A 23,614-nucleotide genomic window follows, 5' to 3' on the forward strand; every position below is an offset into this window, starting at 1 on the left:
ACCTTTCCCCACCTTCACCAACTACAACTCTGCGCATCCTATAATAGCTGCCGCTCCACTGATTCTGGCGCAGTTGGAATTTTTTCTCTAGCCCCCACCATTCCTGAGCAATTGGTGCCATTAATTTCAGCATACTGTATGCTAATTAGTCTCTCTAGTCAGAGGGCGGTCCTAGGCTGGAGCAGAAAGACAGGGACCGCCCACCTAATAGTAGAGAGCATAACTATGCTGAAACTGACAGCACTGATTGCTCAGGAATGGTGGGGGCTAGAGAAAAAATTCCAACTGTGCCAGAATCCGTGGAGAGGCAACTATTGAGAGATGTAAAAAGCTGGAGTTGGTGGAGGTGGTGAAAGATCGTCTTTAAAGGATGATATTGCTCTAGTTATAGAAAGGTTCCTGACATATCGGGGTTAAATCTTGGCGTCTATGTTAGCCTTAGAAGTTACAACTTGTTCTGCTTCTTCTAAGACAGACCCCATCTAACTGAGAAGGTAGCGGAACATATTCTATAAGAGGAGACTCTCTAAATCCAGGCCCCTTCTTTCCTATTGGTGGCGGATCTACAGGGTGTGGTGTCATTGTGAAGAGGGTGGGCATGGCCAAGCTGCTGCAGAAGTGACATCTGGAGGAGCAGAGGCCAGGGGGAGAGGGGCTGAGGAATTCACCAGTACAAGGAGGAGGGGGCTGCACAGCTTCTGTATGGAGGAAGGGGGGGCACTGTCTACTGCTGCACAATACACAGGCTGCAGGCACTGATACTGGAGGATATAGGAGGAGAGACCTAGACCCAGGCTGGGAGTATACAGCACACCGGTATAGAGCGCTATATACTGCTGAGACATGGAGGATGACACAGAAAAGACACCGCCAGATGGAGCTTATGGTAAGAGACATGTAATGTTACCTCCGACTACAGAGACACGACAAGTATAGTGATGATGACTCCATATAACTCCTATTACTCTGTATATCTCCTCCTATTATTCCATATATCCTCCTATTACTCCATATATCCTCTCCTATATCTCCTCCTATTACTCCATATATCCTCTCCTATATCTCCTCCTATTACTCCATATATCCTCTCCTATATCTCCTCCTATTACTCCATATATCCTCTCCTATATATTCTCCTATTACTCCATATATCCTCTCTATATCTCCTCCTATTACTCCATATATCATCTTCCTATATCTCCTCCTATTACTCCATATATCCTCTCTATATCTCCTCCTATTACTCCATATATCATCTTCCTATATCTCCTCCTATTACTCCATATATCCTCCTCTATATCTCCTCCTATTACTCCATATATCCTCCCGTATATCTCCTCCTATTACTCCATATATCCTCTCCTATATCTCCTCCTATTATTCCATATATCCTCCCCTATATCTCCTATTACTCCATATATCCTCCTACTACTCCATATATCCTCTCCCTATATTTCCTCCCATTACTCCATATATCCTACCATTACTCCATATATCCTCTCCTATATCTCCTCCTATTACTCCATATATCCTCCCCTATATATCGTCCTATTACTCCATATATCCTCCCCTATATATCGTCCTATTACTCCATATCATCTCCCATTCCTTCTTCTGATTGTTGTGTCTTGTGTCTGGGTCTTCAGATTTCCCAGTGACGTGCTCCTGTTTTCCTTCCTTCTTTCCTTTCTCCTCATCCTCTTCCTCTGTTTACGTCCATTCTTTTAGTCGGTTCTCCTCATGCATTTGCCAAAAACAAACCTCAGCTTGGTCACTTGTTCTTCAGGTGGAAGGTCTACTGCAAAAATCCTTAACTTACTCCACAGTCCATACTTTTCCTGCACTGACTCCATATGGTCCAGCTTCTTCAGTAAACACCATAGTCTGGAAAGTCTTCTCTAGATCTCCTTCTTCTGCCAACTCTAGGCATAGCCATAGAGGACTTCAAAACAAAATCAAACTTGGTACCCCCTCATGGCATTATTTTATGCCTTCACATGCCGGCCATCTACAGTATTAGACCAGCCTCGGTGCTATTTCATGAGTCATGGCTCTCCAGGTTTTGGGAGTTTGTGCACCTGAACATCTACTCCCAATGGGTCAATGGTGTTCTCGAAGAGAGCTTTCCTGGAATTGGTTGTCTACCACCACAGGACACAGCAATACTGAAGTACTAAATCTACTTTACAGCCATGTTCCTCTTGTGGTGGCCCAGGTGGACGTCATGAGCAGGCAAATTGGGTTTCTCCTTAAGCTTCAGCAACGAGAAGCCATCGATTCTTGGCCATTGCAGGGTCTTCTGGCTCAGAGAGTTGAGGAAAGTTTGTGGTGTCCTTCTCCTTCAAGATTAAGGATTGCAAATTGACGTCGTCCTTATGCACTTTTTTTTATATAGGTCATTGAACTTTTTTTTTGTAGGGTTAGGAAAGCACATACTCAGGATTTCAGTTAAGAAAAAGACATGATCCTACATGCTGACAGACCGTGAGAAAGGGGAACTCCAGGGGATGACACATGGTGGAACATTCTTATACTCAAGAATCATGTGCTTTTTACCTTGTGGTCACGTCCCACAACATGTCGCCAACATGTATAACACTACAAGTATTCCTGCGGTGCTATATAGGATCTAGACCTTGTTGGGCTGATGTCCTATGAGATATAGAACCTGAAACCTGTTGACCCCACACCTTTATAGGGCTTGTCAACTGTAGGTCTCACTCTTTGGAGCCTGAAACCTATGGGTCCCTCATCGTGATCCTGTAGCTAGATCTGATACTATCTACAACCTATAGGAACATCAAAAATACTAAAAAATTTTAGTGTTGTACTATGTTGATTTCATGAAGGACAGTCCCACCCATAACGGGAACTTTTTGACTTTCATGTGCTTTTGTCTCATGGTCGTCTCCCACAACATAACACCTACGTGTATAACACCACGTGATATATATATATAAATACCGAACTGTCGATCCCACACCTTTATAGGGCCTTCCATCTGTAGGTCTCACTCTATATCAATAACATTTTCGCAAAGGACATCTCCACCCATACCAAGAACTTTTTGGATATCAAAAGATGTGCCCAATTCTCGAGATATGTATCTCTTCAATGCAATGTTAAACGCCCCTATGCCTCTGATTCTGGTGCCCATATGTACTGTAGATGGTGCATTGGTGGCCCTTCATAAGGACTAGGCGTGCCTCCGACTACTCCCACCCTTTGCTCATGTTTATCAGTTTGCAGGCGGTGGTGGTATATGGGTTAATATCTCTGTACTGTATGTAGGCGGCAAGGTTCAGTATTTACATGGGTGATGTCATCTTTGTTATGGGAGCCGCAGGCCGGTAGGATTCTGCTGCCACGTTGTGGACAGTCTGGTTACTGCTCTACAGGGTGGGACATCTGTAGTGATCGTATCTTTCTATACACATAAGAATAGTCTTCAGGATATGCCTGGCTGGATTGTTCTTGAAGACACATGTGGTCAGCTTAGATAAACAAAGACGTGTCTATAGGATCACATACGTATGCGTACCCTGTCTGTCAATGGGTGCTATGTAGTGCAGAGTCGGAAATAGGTTCTTTGGTTGGGACCACCAAAATGATTCCATCAACAACCTTCAAAATTGGGTGTCCTGCTGGGGTATTATTGTGTAAGAGCCTGGGCCCACCGAAGTTCTCCCAATTTTCTCCACAGCCTCCATTATTGAACTATATTCAGAGAGGGACCGATGTACCCCCTCTATCCATGGGCCCCATAACAATTGTCTACCATGGACGCCATTGGTCTCAATTCAGTTAGCCTCATGGGCCATACACATTAGTGTTGGCCAAGCCCAGGCAATATTGGTGAGACAGGTCAACCATCTATTGTGTATGGGGACCTTTGGACTCTTCACCGATGGAAGATGTCAGAGAAAGAAGGTTTCGGTTGACAATGTCTACTTACTCATGGCTGTCAATTCTTTACGGAGACAAAAGAGGGAACTTCCCAGACTCTTAGAACAGATGCCAAGTTTTTCTGGTGCCAAATATACTTATTGTACTGCATTTAACTCCTGGATGCCACAACAGGAACATTACGACCATGGCCTGGTATCGAGATGTTGTGTCAGATGTGGTGCCCAGGAGTGGAGAGGAGTGCAGGAACGGGAAGAGATGAGTGTATGTGGCTTGGTACGGTAGAGTCTGATCTGGAGTAGCCGTTGATGGGCTCTGGAGGACCTCTTGTTGTTTAAGGTGTCTGGTCTGGGGTTTGTATTTAGTTATCGGCATTTGTTTAGGGTCTGTTTTTGTATAAGGGGTTCAGGGGGGGCAGATGGGGCAAACATTTAGGTAAATGTTGGTGAAACCCATCAATCTCACTGTTAGTGGGCTGACAACCTAATATCTATGGGGACAGGGGCAAGTCTTTGCCCATTTACCACTGTGTGCCATTGCTTGAGTACCGTCCATGGTGGAATCGCTAAGACGTTGCGCCTACTCCTCATCCAGCCCCTCCAAAGTTTCTTAAGGATTTATGTATGTAATAGGAAAACAGTGGGTGGATCAACTTTCCTGTTTCCTTTCAGGGTTGAAGTACTCTACAGGGCGAACCTTATAAATTCTGAGACTGATCTCCGTTATTCTGTAGGAAACAGATGTTGCGAGATTACGTTCTAGAATGCAAAAAACAGCATTTCCTGTTGGAGAGGAATCTTGGGCCATCGAAGACGGTCTCGGATCATTCACCTTTACTACAAATCTCAGCCTCATATACACCCAAATGTGTAGGGGGGAGGGGCATAAAATTTAACTTTATCAACTCTTCGGACTGGTTTTGGGGCAAAATATGTCTATCGGATTGCGGCAATTCTATCATTATGTGCACGGTGTTAGCTGTCTAGTCTAGTCGTATCCCAACTCTAGACCCCATTGTATAAGTGCACAATGATGAATACACAATACTCTAGCAAGTCTTTAGTTGACGCTGGGTTCACACCAGTGTTCGGTCTCCGTACTCAGGTTTCCATCTTCTGCCGGCAGAAGACGGAAGCCTGTCAGACCGTGTCTGGCCGTGAGCGCCGGTGAGCGTTTTATGCTCTCCACGGCGAAACCGTTTTTTTTTTAAAGTAGATCGTGAAGTACTTTCCTGTCCGCATAACTCATGCAGACACCACGCGGAAAGCACACAGACCCCATTATAGTCTATGGGGTCCATGTGCTTTCCCTGCACACCGCTTGCAAATGCAGTCTCCCTTAACGGATTACCAAAAGCAGATGTGAACCAGGTCTCACACTAGTATTTGGAGGCCACAAAAGTGGAATAATGACTGTAATTAACTTAAAAGGGTTTTACCATTTCCCTGTCTCAGCAGATTTGCTTTCTGTATCTTCTTTTCTTCACTTCCTGTATTCTTCAGCAAGCTGGTGGGCCGCTTTGACTATTTGATGAACAGGACATTAAGAAGTACCTCAATAGATATAGACTTTTGCCTTTACCATGAAATATTATTTATTATTATTACCAGAAATCTATATACCGTATATACTCGAGTATAAGCCGACCCGAATATAAGCCGAGGCCCCTAATTTTACCACAAAAAACTGGGAAAACTTATTGACTCGAGTATAAGCCGAGGGGGGGAAATGCAGCAGCTACTGGAAAATTTCAAAGATTAAAATGGCTGGAATTTTTGGGTGCAGTAGATGCTGGGAAAGGGGAGGGGGTGTTTTGGTTGTCTGTCTGCCCCTTCCCTGAGCTTGAGGACTGGGGCTTTTTCCTCCCACTTGGAACTCTGGCTGAATATAGGGGATATTAACCCCTTCCCGATGGAATAGGAGCACTGCAGATCCCCTATATTCAGTAGACCGGGCACTTTCAGATACAGGGATACCTAATGTGTTTGTGTGTCACAGTCATCTTCTACTTTGAGGGCAGGTTCACACCAGCGCCCGATCCATTATACAGGTTTCCATTTCCTGCCCGAGAAACTGGGCAGGAGATGGAAATCAGCAGGCAGTTTTCAAACCCATTCATGGGTTTGAAAAGTGTCCGCCGGTTAGCGTCTTCTGCTCTTCGCAGTGAACCGGGTTTTTTTTTTTTAACCGGACACAAAGTCGGACATGCAGGACTTTGTGTCTGGTAAAAGAAAAAACAGTTTCACCACGGAGAGCAGAAGACGCTCACCGGCGGACAATGAATGTCAGTTTCCGTCTTCTGCAAACAGAAGACAGAAACCTGCATAACAGAGATCGGGTGCTGGAGTGAACCCGCCCTTATATGTATTCTAGGGAAAGGAGTGAGTTAGAACTTTTATTTATTATATTTTTTAAAACTTTTTTTTTTTCACTATTTTATTAGCCCCCCCTTAGGGGACTTGAACCTGCAATCATTTGATTGCAAGTCCCATAGACGGCAATACAAGTGTATTGACGTCTATGGGAGATTCTCTACATTACTATTACGGATGGTCATAGACCAGCCGCAATAGTAATACAGCGATGACAGGCCTGGGGACCTTCATTAGGCTCCCGGCTGTCATCAAAACAGGTCGGCTCCTGCGAGCTCGTCGTGCAGGAGCCGGCCTGCAACTTTAAAGGTATGGGGCCGGTGGGGACCGGCCCCGGGGCTAATTTTAATCTTGGAGGGGGGGGAGGGCATCTCCAGAGGGCACCTCCGCTGTAACTCTTAGAGCAGAGATGCCGAAGCAGCTGCGGCATTACCCACTGTGAGAGCTTACAGCGGATGTGCCGGTTTCTATGGCAACTGCTCTGCAGCGGCGCCATTTCACTTATGCCCAGTTCACACATGCTGATGTGTTCCGTCCGTAAGGGTCCGCATGAGGACCCCTACAGACGGAACACAAGTGCAACTGCAAGCGCTGTGCAGTTCGAGCGCACGGGCCCCATAGACTATAATGGGGTCCGTGGGCTTGCCGTGTGGTGTCCACACAAGTCATGCGGACAGGAAAGTAGATCGTGAAGTACTTTCCTATCCACATGACTCATGCAGACACCACGCGGAAAGCACATGGACCCCATTATAGTTTATGGGGTCCATGTGCTTTCCCTGCACACCGCTTGCCATTGCGGACTGCCTGAACGGATTACCGAAAGCAGATGTGAACCAGGCCTCACACTAGTATTTGGAGGCCACAAAAGTGGAACCCATTATAGTCTATGGGGCCCGTACGCTTGAACTGCAAAGCGCTTGCAGTTGTTCTTGTATTCCGGCCGGGAGGGTCCTCATGCGGACTCCTTACGGACGGAACACATTAGTATGTATGAACCGGCCCTTACAGACCCGGCATAGAGACACCAGGGCGGGTGCCGGGGCCGCAGCATCACCACACTACTGCCAGGAGTATGGCGATGCTGTACATTTCAATCTGCAGAAGTATTTACGGTACTTCTGCTAGCACGCCAGGAAGCAGACACACGTCGGGTGCGGGCCTGAGCTTACGTGGCCACGTCACCCAGCATGTGATGGAGTGGTGGGAGGGCGGGGTCTGCTATTCTGGCCTGCTAGCAGAAAATTACCGTAATGACTCTAGTATAAGCCGAGGAGCACTTTTTCAGCACAAAAACTGTCATGAAAAACTCGGCTTATACTCGAGTATATATGGCAAATGCAGATCATATAATATGCACAGTAAATGTACATTACATTACACAGGTTTGCAAAGAAAAACAAACGTACATTCTGCAGAGGAGAAAATTGACTTGCAGTAAACTCAGCGTTATCTTTGTGTTTACATATAGAGATCACACTGTCTAAGCCTGAATCAGCAAACTACAATTAGCTGACCTGATTGTCCTCACCGCAGAGCTGTACATAACAGTTAGAGCACTCAGCCCCCCCAGACTTGTTATCACAGGACAGGACGGGCACCAAGGAAACACTGCGTAAGCAATGGGAGGAGGCAAATTAAATCATCATTGCTAAAACAATGAATTTAGGAAAACTCTTGAATTTATATAAACTAGCAGTACAGATAGGGTACTTGAAATGGGAATACCCCTTTATAGGAGTTTTGCAGGATTAGAAAAAAATGGCTCCTTTTTTTTCCCAGAATCAATGCCAAGCTGCCCATGAATTGTGTCTGGTATTGAAAGATAGTTTAATTAAAAAAAATAGAAATGAGCTGCAATACCACATCCCACCAGTGGTCAGGTGTGGCACTGTTCTAAGAAGAAAGCATCAATGTTTCCCCTTTAATTTATCTTATCCAGTGTTAATTCTGTGTAATCTCCTTTTCTCAGGAATCCCTAGTCACTTCTTCTGTCATACCCTGTTGGTCGGTGACCTCTTTTTTTTTTGTGACTTCCTTACAAGTGTCCTTAGTTATGAAAATTAAGATGAGGATTTTTTTAGGAGGTCATTGCAAATTGTAGAGGATAACAACCATTCTACAAAAGATGTGAAGGTCTAGGTAAGAAGCCAGTTTTGACCTACTTCATTTGGCTATCTTTGGCAGTGCCATAGGGGTGTACTGAGTGGCAGTGAGCATGCTCGACCACCGATCCGTTCACATGGGGGACATAGAACCCTGTTCTCATGTAGAGTTGGGATCCCCGCTGTCAGACCCCACCAATCAGACACTTATCATTCATTTTATGGGTTGGTAATATGTTGATAACTTCATACCAGGCCTTTATAAGTGTTTCGCCATACTTGCAACTTGACCTACTGGGTGTGAAAGTTGTAGTCAGGCGCAACTTTTCACAGTATTTTTTATAAGTGCGTCTTCAGATGCCTCATGTCAATGTGAGATAGACTAAGTCCTACATACCGCTATGTATTATAACCCCTAATGTCCCTTCGGTTGTAACATGGCAGCTGTGCGGTATTCCCAATAACCTATTACCCGCTAATCTGCTGGTATTTACTGGCGGCCGCGGACATCCCCCCCACACACTGCTCTGACAAACACAGTGAAGCCGTTCCTTCTTGTGAGGTTTTTTTATCTTCTACTTGGACGGTTTTCCAAAAAAATTCACGGCTTTCTGAAAACAACGAAAGCTACCAACCCATCATTTAAAGGAATAGTCCATTTTGGAAAAATCTCTTATTTGTTTGATGGATCCTCCGATGATATGCTAATTTTATGGTGTCCTGCTGCCGATCACCAGCGATTAGTGATAATCATCGTAGCATGTGCTTAACTTCTCTACAGCGCCACCACAGTGGAAATGGAGAACTACACGATGTCCTTTGAAATTAATATGTAATTTTGGGTCCTTTAAAGTGAACTTTTTGTTCTTTCATCTTCCCTGCAGCGCCTCCACAGGGGAAAGTAAGAATTTCATAATCATCAATGAAATGAATGGATAGTCTGGGTAATGTTAGAAAGTAATGGGTCCTCCAAGTGAGCTTTTTGTTTGCTCAGTTTCCCAGCAGTGCCACCACAGGGCCAAGGAAGAATTACATGGTGCCCAATAAAATCAATGGGCTGTCTTAGTAATGTTGGAAAGTACTGGGTCCTCCAAAGTGAGCTTTTTGTCTGTTAAACTTCTCTGCGGCGCCACCATTGGGCAAAGGAAGAATTACATGGTGCCCAATAAAATCAATGGGCTGTCTGAGTAATATTAGGTCTTCTATAGTGAGCTCTTTGTTTGCTTAAATTCCCTGCAGCGCCACCACAGGGCAAAGGAAGAATTACATGGTGCCCAATGAAATCAGTAAGCTGTCTGGGCAATGTCAGAAAGTGCTGGGTCCTCCAAAGTAAGCTCTTTGTTGGCTCAACTTCCCTATAGCGCCACCACAGGGGAAATGAAGAATTACACATTGTCCTTTGAAACCAAAACTAATGGATCCTATAAAGTCAACTCTTTGATGTCTTATCTGCAGTGCAGCGCCGCCACAGGGCAAGAGAAGAATTTTATGGTGCCCAAGTATATAATATATATATATATATATATATATATATATATATATATATATATATATATATATCACGACATTAAGGTGTCGCTCAGCGTCTCGGTAGTAGTCGTCCACCAATCCCGAGTCTAGAGCGGTATTATATGACGCACAGCGTACACATCTCCGTATGTGGTCAGATGATCAGACAGAATGATCAGCCCTTATGAAAAATATAGCCTGGGGTACGGAAATGTGAAGATATGGCGGTGGAGGGTTGTGGGAGAAGATATAGGGAAGGGCCGAGGGAGGGACAACGCGTTGAGTCTTAAAGGGCCAGTAACCATTCAGTGACTTGTATCTCTATTTACTGTGCGGTTGTTCTCTGTTATCAGTCATTGCCTCGTGTCACTTATCTCCCATATCCTATGACATATAAATGCTTATCACATTCGTCTTATATCAGTGTATGTGATACCGTCTGCTGAGCCGGTGTATCTAAACCTATCAGGGCAGTATGGTGGCTCAGTGGTTAGTACTATAGCGTTGGAGTCGTGGGTTTGAATCCTACCAAGGACAATATCTGCAAGGAGTTTGTATACTGATAGGGAACATAGATTGTGAGCCCTATATGGGACAGTGACTGTCAATGTCTGTAAAGCGCTGCGGAATATGATGGCGATATACAAGTCAGCAAAATAAAACATCAAATTATGTGTGATAACACCAAAAAACGCTGCGGTTTTGTCGCACATTGTATTCCGCTGAATTTGTGTCCCGTGCCTTAGTTACATGACTTCTATGCAACTTTTTGTCAGGCGATACATGTCACCCCATAGCCCTTGACCGGTTATGACTGACCGTGTATCTGCGCCAAATCCTGTCTGGGGGTTTTGACGCAATTTTGACCGCACAGTAAAAAAAAGTTTGGTGCAAATGTATCTAAACCTATTATGTATGATAGTATTTGCTTGGCCAATGTATCTAAGTCTATCATGTGTGATTCTGACTGCTGAGTTGTGTATCTAAGCCTAGTTTGTGTGACAATTTGCTTAGCCAATGTATCTAAGCTTATTACGTGTCACAATTTGCTGAGACAGTGTATCTAACCCTATCATGCGAGTTACTGTGTTCTAAATTAGTGTATCTAATCCTATTGTGTATTACAGTACATTAAGTCAGTGTATCTCAGCCTATTATGTGTGATATTATCTGCCGAGCTGCTGAATTGTTGTATCTAAGCCTATGTGCGATATTGTCTGCTGAGTTGTATCTAAGCCTATCATGTGCGATACCGTCTGCTGAATTGTTGTATCTAAGCCTATCGTGTGCGATACCGTCTGCTGAGTTGTATCTAAGCCTATCATGTGCGATATTGTCTGCTGAGTTGTATCTAAGCCTATCATGTGCGATACCGTCTGCTGAATTGTTGTATCTAAGCCTATCGTGTGCGATACCGTCTGCTGAGTTGTATCTAAGCCTATCATGTGCGATATTGTCTGCTGAGTTGTATCCAAGCCTATCGTGTGCGATACCGTCTGCTGAATTGCTGTATCTAAGCCTATCATGTGCGATACCGTCTGCTGAGCCGCGTTATCTAATGGCGTCCATATACATTAGATGAAGTTGGTCGACATGGCCTCGCGACTCTACTGTGCTGTCTGCCGTCGTGTGCTACACAAGTGATAATATTATTCTAGGAGTAGATGGCGCCATCATCAGGCTGTCAAGTGCCCTCCGCCTGAGGCCATACAACAGCTGCACACTTGTGTTGCCCCCCTTTGCATCATGGGGGTCTCTACCGTCGCCACCACCTCTGCACCGGAGTACCCAGCCTGCCCTGACCAGCCCTCCCCCTCCGCCTCTATGAACCTGACACTAGTCAGACCAGTTTGGGAGAGATTGAGAGGTGTAATTGGGTGACTGGGACCAGCTGACATGGGTGGGGGAGAGAGGCTGAGAAAATAGAGCTTTGCAAAAAGCAGGCAGGCGGCGGGGGGAGTGGGCAGCAGCAGAGGAGCAGGGGTGACGGCAGGAGACACAGGCGGCAGCATGGGGGATCAGGAGAATTATTATGGGAAGCATGGTAAGTCATGTGGGCTCCTATACTGCTGGCGGGTACTTATCTGGGTGCATGAAGGTGTGGCGGGAATAGGGCGCTGAGGGTGGGTGCACTCATCTACGGTATGCTATATTAATAACAGCACAACTACCATCACATACACATACTAGTACATACAGATGTAGCAGAGCTGAGCATGTCATCTGGCACAGCTCACGGTAAAGTGTTGTCTGATGGCTTGCATGGGGCTGCAATGTGTTAACCTCCTGAGATAAGGCGGCACCCCGAAAAGTAAATAGTAATTCTACCTGACTACGTCTGACCATCCTGAGCGAGCGATAGACGTGCTTAACATGGAGATATATAGTAACCGAGGACTGTGCTGATATAACTGGTAGAAAGCGGTGACCTGGTAGTGACTGATAACCTGTGGTGATAGAACTAGTGCAAGGTGATAACCCCGACTGATAATACTAGTGCAAGGTGATAACCCGGGCTAATAATACTAGTGCAAGGTGATAACCTAGTAGCGACTGACAACTCATGCTGATAAAACTAGCAGAAGGCGATAACCTGTGGTGATAATACTAGTATAAGGTGATAACCCGGGTTGATAATACTAGTGCAAGGTGATAACCCGTGCTGATAATACTAGTGCAAGGTGATAACCCGGGCTGATAATACTAGTGCAAGGTGGTAACCCGGGCTGATAATACTAGTGCTAGGTGATAACCCCGACTGATAATACTAGTGCAAGGTGATAACCCCGACTGATAATACTAGTGCAAGGTGATAACCCCGACTGATAATACTAGTGCAAGGTGATAACCCCGACTGATAATACTAGTGCAAGGTGATAACCCCGACTGATAATACTAGTGCAAGGTGATAACCCGGGCTGATAATACTAGTGCAAGGTGATAACCCGGGCTGATAATACTAGTGCAAGGTGGTAACCCGGGCTGATAATACTAGTGCAAGGTGATAACCCGGGCTGATAATACTAGTGCAAGGTGATAACCCCGACTGATAATACTAGTGCAAGGTGATAACCCCGACTGATAATACTAGTGCAAGGTGATAACCCCGACTGATAATACTAGTGCAAGGTGATAACCCCGACTGATAATACTAGTGCAAGGTGATAACCCCGACTGATAATACTAGTGCAAGGTGATAACCCCGACTGATAATACTAGTGCAAGGTGATAACCCCGACTGATAATACTAGTGCAAGGTGATAACCCCGACTGATAATACTAGTGCAAGGTGATAACCCCGACTGATAATACTAGTGCAAGGTGATAACCCCGACTGATAATACTAGTGCAAGGTGATAACCCCGACTGATAATACTAGTGCAAGGTGATAACCCCGACTGATAATACTAGTGCAAGGTGATAACCCCGACTGATAATACTAGTGCAAGGTGATAACCCCGACTGATAATACTAGTGCAAGGTGATAACCCCGACTGATAATACTAGTGCAAGGTGATAACCCCGACTGATAATACTAGTGCAAGGTGATAACCCCGACTGATAATACTAGTGCAAGGTGATAACCCCGACTGATAATACTAGTGCAAGGTGATAACCCCGACTGATACTAGTGCAAGGTGATAACCCCGACTGATACTAGTGCAAGGTGATAACCCCGACTGATAATACTAGTGCAAGGTGATAACCCCGACTGATAATACTAGTGCAAGGTGATAACCCCGACTGATAATACTAGTGCAAGGTGATAACCCCGACTGATAATACTAGTGCAAGGTGATAACCCCGACTGATAATACTAGTGCAAGGTGATAACCTAGTAGCGACTGACAACTCATGCTGATAAAACTAGCACAAGGCGATAACCTGTGGTGATAATAATAGTATAAGGTGATAACCCGGGTTGATAATACTAGTGCAAGGTGATAACCCGTGCTGATAATACTAGAGCAAGGTGATAACCCGTGCTGATAATACTAGTGCAAGGTGGTAACCCGGGCTGATAATACTAATACAAGGTGATAACCTGTGCTGATAATACTAGTGCAAGGTGATAACCCGGGCTGATAATACTAGTGCAAGGTGGTAACCCGGGCTGATAATACTAGTGCTAGGTGATAACCCCGACTGATAATACTAGTGCAAGGTGATAACCCCGACTGATAATACTAGTGCAAGGTGATAACCCCGACTGATAATACTAGTGCAAGGTGATAACCCCGACTGATAATACTGGTGCAAGGTGATAACCCCGACTGATAATACTGGTGCAAGGTGATAACCCCGACTGATAATACTGGTGCAAGGTGATAACCCCGACTGATAATACTGGTGCAAGGTGATAACCCCGACTGATAATACTGGTGCAAGGTGATAACCCCGACTGATAATACTAGTGCAAGGTGATAACCCCGACTGATAATACTAGTGCAAGGTGATAACCCCGACTGATAATACTAGTGCAAGGTGATAACCCCGACTGATAATACTAGTGCAAGGTGGTAACCTAGTAGCAACTGACAACTCATGCTGATAAAACTAGCACAAGGCGATAACCTGTGGTGATAATACTAGTATAAGGTGATAACCCGGGTTGATAATACTAGTGCAAGGTGATAACCCGTGCTGATAATACTAGAGCAAGGTGATAACCCGTGCTGATAATACTAGTGCAAGGTGGTAACCCCGACTGATAATACTAGTGCAAGGTGATAACCCCGACTGATAATACTAGTGCAAGGTGATAACCCCGACTGATAATACTAGTGCAAGGTGATAACCCCGACTGATAATACTAGTGCAAGGTGATAACCCCGACTGATAATACTAGTGCAAGGTGATAACCCCGACTGATAATACTAGTGCAAGGTGATAACCCCGACTGATAATACTAGTGCAAGGTGATAACCCCGACTGATAATACTAGTGCAAGGTGATAACCCCGACTGATAATACTAGTGCAAGGTGATAACCCGTGCTGATAATACTAGTGCAAGGTGGTAACCCCGACTGATAATACTAGTGCAAGGTGATAACCCCGACTGATAATACTAGTGCAAGGTGATAACCCCGACTGATAATACTAGTGCAAGGTGATAACCCGTGCTGATGATACTAATACAAGGTGATAACCCGGGCTGATAATACTAGTGCAAGGTGATAACCCGTGCTGATACTATTAGTACAAGCGCCCGGTCTCCACTTTGCAGGTTTCCGTCTTCTGCCCAAGTTTGCAAAGTGACCGCCTGTGAGCATTTTGTACCTGTCCGCAGTGATGTGCTGATAATACTAGTGCAAGGTGATAACCCGGGCTGATAATACTAGTGCAAGGTGATAACCCGGGCTGATAATACTAGTGCAATGTGATAACCCCGACTGATAATACTAGTGCAAGGTGATAACCCCGACTGATAATACTAGTGCAAGGTGATAACCCCGACTGATAATACTAGTGCAAGGTGATAACCCCGACTGATAATACTAGTGCAAGGTGATAACCCCGACTGATAATACTAGTGCAAGGTGATAACCCCGACTGATAATACTAGTGCAAGGTGATAACCCCGACTGATAATACTAGTGCAAGGTGATAACCCGTGCTGATGATACTAATACAAGGTGATAACCCGGGCTGATAATACTAGTGCAAAGTGATAACCTGTGCTGATACTATTAGTACAAGCGCCCGGTCTCCACTTTGCAGGTTTCCGTCTTCTGCCCAAGTTTGCAAAGTGACCGCCTGTGAGCATTTTGTACCTGTCCGCAGTGATGTGCTGATAATACTAGTGCAAGGTGATAACCCGGGCTGATAATACTAGTGCAAGGTGATAACCCGGGCTGATAATACTAGTGCAAGGTGGTAACGCGGGCTGATAATACTAGTGCTAGGTGATAACCCCGACTGATAATACTAGTGCAAGGTGATAACCCCGACTGATAATACTAGTGCAAGGTGATAACCCCGACTGATAATACTAGTGCAAGGTGATAACCCCGACTGATAATACTAGTGCAAGGTGATAACCCCAACTGATAATACTAGTGCAAGGTGATAACCCGTGCTGATGATACTAATACAAGGTGATAACCCGGGCTGATAATACTAGTGCAAGGTGATAACCCCAACTGATAATACTAGTGCAAGGTGATAACCCGTGCTGATGATACTAATACAAGGTGGTAACCCGGGCTGATAATACTAGTGCAAGGTGATAACCCCGACTGATAATACTAGTGCAAGGTGATAACCCCAACTGATAATACTAGTGCAAGGTGATAACCCGTGCTGATGATACTAATACAAGGTGGTAACCCGGGCTGATAATACTAGTGCAAGGTGATAACCCGTGCTGATACTATTAGTACAAGCGCCCGGTCTCCACTTTGCAGGTTTCCGTCTTCTGCCCAAGTTTGCAAAGTGACCGCCTGTGAGCATTTTGTACCTGTCCGCAGTGAAACCAGTTTTTTTACCGGACACAAAGTCGGACATGCAGGACTTTATGTCCGGTTAAAAAACCCGGTTTCGTCGCAGAGACCAGAAGACGCTCACAGGCGGACACTTACTGCCGGGTTTCCGTCTCCTGCCCAGTTTCTCGGGCAGAAGACAGAAACCTGCAAAGTGGAGACCGGGCGCACGTGTGAACTCCTGCTTCAGTTATGTAGTACAGTGTGATAACCTGGAATAGTAACTAGGACAGTGCAACACTATGGCAAGTATGGCTAGTAGTGTGTGCTAACTAGTACAATGCAGACGTCCGGGCCTGCAGTTAGTAGTGACAACCTGCTTTGATAACTAGACCATAACTAGTGCTTTTACCTTCACCCTAGTTTACATTTGTGAGTTTTCTTGGACACATGTTGGGCAGTATTACCATTTATGTAATGAGACCTAGGCCTCCATTGCCCCTGTTTAGGATGGCAAATTCACGTGCGGTCACCAAAAGTGGCGATCCCCTTTAAGAAGTCTTATATTATTATCTGTGTTGATGTTTTGGATCACCGTGTGCCAGGGTGGAAACATTTTGCAGGGGCGTTATGGCTGCTGTTGTAGGAAGACGTCAGATTGTACATGTATTATCTAGGCCTAGTTGTGGGGGTGAGGGACAGAAGTTTTCCACTAATCCATAGACTTGCCACAACCTGCCGCATCCTACTCCAAAGCCTATCCCACCTTCATACCGTCCTAAAACCAGAGTGCTACTATAATACTATTTACCTGTGGCTTACCAAGGAGCAGACTGGCACCAATACACTCCATTATAAACTCATCTGCTCGTCTTATACATCTCATTCCTCAGATACCAAACCTTGGTGTCAGGTTCTTACACAATTCCTGACCTTCAGGTCTCCACCCTATATTTCTTCAGTAATGTCCAGGTACCATCCTACAAGAAATCTTTGCTCCAGAGGTGGAACATGAAGCCCCTTGGACCCAGCGAAAAAATCTGCATCGGGCCGCCCAACTATAAATTCTTGCTTATACGGAAGAGACTCTTTATGGTCCCCCGGCCAAGGTGCACCCACACCTTCTGCACCCCCAAGATATGCCCCTGCTCCACTGATTCTCTACAAACCAGTCTCTCCATTCATGTACGATACTGTATATGACTCTTCAAACCGTGATGGTCCAGAGTCCTATATGGTACCCCCTTGTTCCTCAAGGTACAGTATATTGTTGGACAATCCCTTTAAGAATCCATATAATGTCTTATATGCTATGGAAAAATTGCAGATCAACGTGCTTGCATGATGCCCTCCTTGGTGCCCTGCGATGATACGGCCAGAATAAGCCAGTGGCACCGGACGGAGCAATGAAAGGAGTTCTTCATCCTTAGTAAATAAGACTGAGCTAACAGCGGACGTCCAGTGCTTCCCAATATAAACTGTGCTGGAATTCGGTACCTGAAGGGGGGAGATCTGAGAGACTTCAGCTGGCGGTGCAGGATGGAGGTTGTTTATATCAGTCCATCTCATCCATAAGGTTACCATATGGTGACCAATATGGAAATATCGTATGTATAGAACATGGCCTAGATGTAAGTACGCAGACATTACTTCCCAAATAGTGCCTTTTAGGGACCAACTCCACCAAGACATCTTATGAACTTATTCCCCCAATGTCCCTTTTAAAGGAAATGTCCACAAACCTGATCAGAGACCATAGATGACTCAGAAGGATGGGAGTCTACACTTAGGACTTGCATCTAGAAGGAGTGAAGAACCTGTAACAATATGGTCACATGACTATGAGAAGACAGGTCCTGAACACAATGTTCTATAGTAGCAGTCTGGAAGAATTCTGTAGAAATTTAGGATTCTGATAAGTTCAACTTCAAACGGGAGTGGTCTCCAATTTGTGACTACAACAACTCTCATTGTGTAATTTCCCTCCAGCTTGTAGACCATTCACTTGTCTCATGACTTGTATCATCCTTCAGTAATCCACAACCCGGTGCTGTCTCATAACCCTGGAGTCCACAGATTAGCCCAGTATTATAGATTGCAAGTCAGGCCATTCCCAACGTAAGAAGATTAGTCTCTGCGTAATTCTTTCCAGAAATATCCATTGACCAAAAACATTGACCATGTAAGAAGGGTCGACCAAAAATAAGATGTTCACAGGTTGTTTTGTAGCTGAGATCCTCTATCATTTGCTGTTTCCCTGCAGTGCCCCCACAGGTGAACTGAAGCATTACATGACCACTGATGGGCTATTTTTGTAATACTATAGAAGTCCTCCAGAAGGGGCAATGTGTCTCCTGAGGGAGAGACTGGTACAAGGACTTATTAGACCATGTATGCCCTGATAAGGCATACAACTATAACCTCATTGGTCAAAACAAGGAATTTGCTCCTAGCGCCACCTATTGGTAGGTAGCTTCCTATAGATTAATACCTGGTTTTCAAAGAAACCTAAGGCCATAATCTGGGGACGACAGCCAAGAGGACTTCTGTAACCACCTTCCCCTCTGGTTTATAGATAAGGATTGTGAATTAGGGACCCTCCCTTTCTATTGAAAATGAGATTTCGAAGCCAGACATCCCCTTTAATGGAACATTTGTGGTCACGTAGAAAATAATGGAAAATAATGTCTGGTCTGTGTGATAGTAACATCCTAACGCTTGTGTGCTGGCATCTGATAAAAGACAAGACGTCGAGCGCTCGGGGATCTGCCATTACTAAGTGTTTCCAGATGTTTTATGGGAAGACTCCTGTGCACAGAATAAATACAGGACGAAACGCGACCAGGATCAATGCCAGGAGGTCTGGTAGTTTTTAGGACTGCTGGGGGAATGGTAGGTCGCCATTGCATGTACACTTTTATTTTCATGCTTTGGTGATAGTACCACCAATGGCTTGGCTGGGTTTGTGGCCCATGGTTCCTCACCCCCTTTTTGGGAAGACTAACCAGGACCTTTGAGCTTTTTCTACCCCTTACAGATTGACAGGGGAGCTCAGGTGGTCGATATTTGGTCCGTCTCAACTTCTCCATGGTTCCTCTATGGTGTATTGACTGTTCCTATAGAACGTTGGGTGCAGGACCTGTACTCTTAGTCATGTGACCATGTCATCAGTTTTTTCACACCTTCTTGCATTTTTGGGCAATCTGCTTATTTCCCTTTTTCGGTGACCATCATGTCTGTGCATGTACTGAAGTGGTCAGAAGAAGTTGGGTGCTCTGTAGTACACCTGAGGTCCTCCAACCTAAAAGTCTGAACTGGTGTTTCCCTGAATACATTAAGAATAACGTCTGTGTTGGGTTTCCTTTTCCTTCTCGCGTGCCTTGGGTGCAATGACTCAGACTCCTGAAATGTCATTGAGTCACTTGGAGCCGGTTACTGTGTGATTCGGCCTGTACATGCCTTAATCTGACTTACCTGGCTGGATGTAGCATGATGCATTAGGTGACCTGGTAACAAAAGTAGAACCTAAAGTCTAATTGTAGGTGACCCCAATATCCCACTTGTCATACTTGTACGGGGTAGATGCTGAGATATGGGGATATGTACAATGGGGCCTTCACACTAGACAGATGATCTCTGTACCTACCCCAAAAAACTGATGACGGGAACACTGGTCAACTTTTTGTTTTCCTATCAGGCATTGGTTGCCAGTTGGGTGGTCCTTGCTGGTGGTACTCCTTATATGATATCCATAACTGGGCATCTTCTTGGCTTTCTTATACTATGACTTTTCTGGATAGTCATTCCAGCCACAAGGCCCCTTGTGATCTCCCTCATCTGGGCTGAAATTGTCATCTAATTCCAACCATAGGACTTGGACACAAGAGACTTAATTCTTTCTAGTCCCTGGCCTTGGGCCGAGCCCAAAGTTAGCATTTTCCATCATGACTCACGACAAAAAACTTGCATTGTTCGGTGACATTCCAAAAAGCCCCATGAAAAGTGAAGAATTTCCTTGGCTCTCGATTAGACATCTGAAGGCCCATTTAGGTTTGATGTAGGGGAGGGGGCCGCCTCTGTATTGGAAGCCATGGGGTATAGCTCCAATAAGCCATCACTTCAACATTGGTAGAGGTCAACATCTAACACTGATTCTGAGGATTTGGTTGGGGGTCCCAGAGGATACGCCACATAGTCATAGGGAGTATACACTGTAACTGAGAACCCTTGCTCTTGAAGTTACAGATTTATTGGGTGCTTGGGTTCAGAGGCTCCTGGAGGAGCTTGTGCCGACCTAACCGTCCACCATCTTGAAATGTTGATACACAGTAGAGGCCAAGTAGAAAAAGTGGGTAGTCTGTGCCAAATGGATACGTAGCTTTTGATCTATAAGCTGGTCAGAAGCTAAAAGACCCTCAGGTGCCCCCATGTATAAAAGGATTTGCTTGGCACCTATGCGAATGGCAGTTGTTCTTCCCCCTACTTGAGATCGGGAACAGGATTTGTCACACGAGTTAGTGCTACTTGGCTGAAAAAGACTAAGAAACACTGGTGTAGGGGACCACCTTGGGTGTCACAGATATGTGTTTGTGGGGGATTTGCCCCTAAACCTCTTTGTATAGCCAGAAGCGGTTATAGTAGTTGGAATATCACATGGGTGGCCCATCCACAGTATCCCATAGAGTGCCAACAGTTCATCGATACGTCCTATGAAGGAAACGGCGACACTTCTCACCATGTTTCACCCCGCACAGTCTCCACTCGAGTTCTCCAGAAGGGGAAGGTTATATTACTGAAGCGCGACTCCTCCAGTTACTTTGTGTATAATCTTCTGTTACGCCTTGGTAAATATTTGTTCTCTAATGGCTTTCTGTCTCGGTTTGTTTCATGTAGGTTATTGTAGAAGAATGGTCGGCCATCCAAAAAAAAAATCTCATATCTGTGTATTCTGCCCAATTGTCCCATCAGGGAGAATTTGGGATTGCCCAAGTTAGGATTTTATGGCCCGCAATAAGCGGCATAGGGCAGTATTCTGTGGCTGCTTATCTCCGTCTATAGGAATAACATACATGCCTACTTGGCTGGGTTTAGTTATGTTAGGGCGGGTGTTGGGTGAACCGTTGGCCACAAGAATGAAAGGGCTGACTGATATTTGGCAGACGGAAAAGTTATTGCGCAACTTATTGTAGATGAAAGTAATTATTCCTGTATTCTGATTGGTAATTTATTATATAATGAGGTTTCTGTACTCTGCTCCGAATAGCCTTGGAAAGTTGGGTGATGCTTACCAGAGATTCTGCATTTATATTAGAGGGACAGGAAGATATAAACATGGCAGATCCGAAGCCTATAATATTTCTAATGCTATTTATAAGGAGGGAAACGAGTTTGGCCACTTCGCCTCGGTCATCAGGTTTCTGCAGCATTGTCCTGTCTCCAGCTGAGCAGATGAAACTATGAGAGAAAGTAACTGAGAAGCATTCATGTCTGGTGAGGAGAAGAAGTCTCACAGTGATACCGGGGAGGTGGCGGGGAGGTTTATAGGTGGTGCAGAGGTAGCGCCTGAGGTCCCAACGCCACATGAGTAGGCTCTAGTATTAGAAGTGACACATTGAATACTACTACTATGTACAAGAATATAACTACTATAATACTACTCCTATGTACAAGAATATAACTACTATAATACTGCTCCTATGTACAAGAATATAACTACTATAATACCAAAAACAAAGATGTATAGGATGGCACTGCTGGAATGCAAATAAAAGTCCAAATAGACTGGAGGTAGATTTGAGGATTATAACCTTGTATGTTAGGAGCCGTGGGGGTGCTCAACAACCAGAAAAAGCAATATGAAAATGGAACAATTGTAGAAAAATTGGAAATGCCTTTTGAGGCTTGAGAAAGCGCACATAGCTGCGCGAAACGGCTGTTGCCTACTTGCCTATTTATGCTGTTTTCCCTCCATGCACAAATTGTTTTTAAAGACATGCTACTCTAATAAAGAAGTCTTTTATGAAGATGAGCCTTGATGTGGGTGAGTGCCCTTCCAATTTTTCTACAATTGTTCCATAACTACTATAATACTGCTCCTATATACAAGAATATAACTACTATAATACTATTCCTATGTACAAGAATATAACTACTATAATACTGCTCCTATGTACAAGAATATAACTACTATAATACTGCTCCTATGTACAAGAATATAACTACTATAATACTGCTCCTATGTACAAGAATATAACTACTATAATACTGCTCCTATGTACAAGAATATAACTACTATAATACCAAAAACAAAGATGTATAGGATGGCACTGCTGGAATGCAAATAAAAGTCCAAATAGACTGGAGGTAGATTTGAGGATTATAACCTTGTATGTTAGGAGCCGTGGGGGTGCTCAACAACCAGAAAAAGCAATATGAAAATGGAACAATTGTAGAAAAATTGGAAATGCCTTTTGAGGCTTGAGAAAGCGCACATAGCTGCGCGAAACGGCTGTTGCCTACTTGCCTATTTATGCTGTTTTCCCTCCATGCACAAATTGTTTTTAAAGACATGCTACTCTAATAAAGAAGTCTTTTATGAAGATGAGCCTTGATGTGGGTGAGTGCCCTTCCAATTTTTCTACAATTGTTTCATAACTACTATAATACTGCTCCTATATACAAGAATATAACTACTATAATACTATTCCTATGTACAAGAATATAACTACTATAATACTGCTCCTATGTACAAGAATATAACTACTATAATACTGCTCCTATGTACAAGAATATAACTACTATAATACTGCTCCTATGTACAAGAATATAACTACTATAATACTACCCCCTATGTACAAGAATATAACTACAATATTACACTCTGTTCTTCTTCTCCTGGTTCTGAGCCCTCTTTTTCAGGCTCTGTCTTGTATTAGTCATTACTGGTGAGATTACTTTCTATAGATGTCTATTGTCAGGACTTGTAGTGTATACGCCCTGGGCTGTATATACAGGGTGTTCCCACAGTACATACAGTACATCTGGTGCACTGGCTCTGGGTACGCTCGGGCTGCAGTCTGCCAGCAGGACAGTGATCCTCGTCCCTATGTAATTATAGTCTTGTATACAGCGCAGACATTAGTAGAACAAGATTATAGTGTTGTCATCTTTTCCTGTACACTGCCGGTTTATATATAGATGGCGCTTGCCCAGTGTGTGTGTTTAACCAGCTACTACAAAAAACAAACTTAGTCTTGGGGAGTGCAGATAAGTTGCCTGCAAAAGCAACCACCAGTAGGG

General features: G+C 44.5%; 1 protein-coding gene across 3 annotated transcripts in view; it reads left to right on the forward strand.

Annotated features, from left to right (window-relative positions):
* Positions 1–610: 610 nt before the first annotated feature.
* Positions 611–23,614, forward strand: part of SLC44A2 (solute carrier family 44 member 2 (CTL2 blood group)) — a 40,927-nt gene continuing 17,923 nt past the window's right edge. For 2 of the 3 annotated variants that reach the window (XM_075272612.1, XM_075272614.1), the window contains exon 1: positions 611–886. In XM_075272612.1, the coding sequence (XP_075128713.1) occupies positions 844–886 (43 nt within the window). In that variant the 5' untranslated portion in view covers positions 611–843. Of the gene's footprint in view, positions 887–11,815; positions 11,937–23,614 lie in introns of those variants that run through there. The other variant, XM_075272613.1, reaches the window with a different exon arrangement.

This window comes from Leptodactylus fuscus, chromosome 5 (genome assembly GCF_031893055.1).
Source record: "Leptodactylus fuscus isolate aLepFus1 chromosome 5, aLepFus1.hap2, whole genome shotgun sequence".
Lineage (NCBI taxonomy): Eukaryota > Metazoa > Chordata > Amphibia > Anura > Leptodactylidae > Leptodactylus > Leptodactylus fuscus.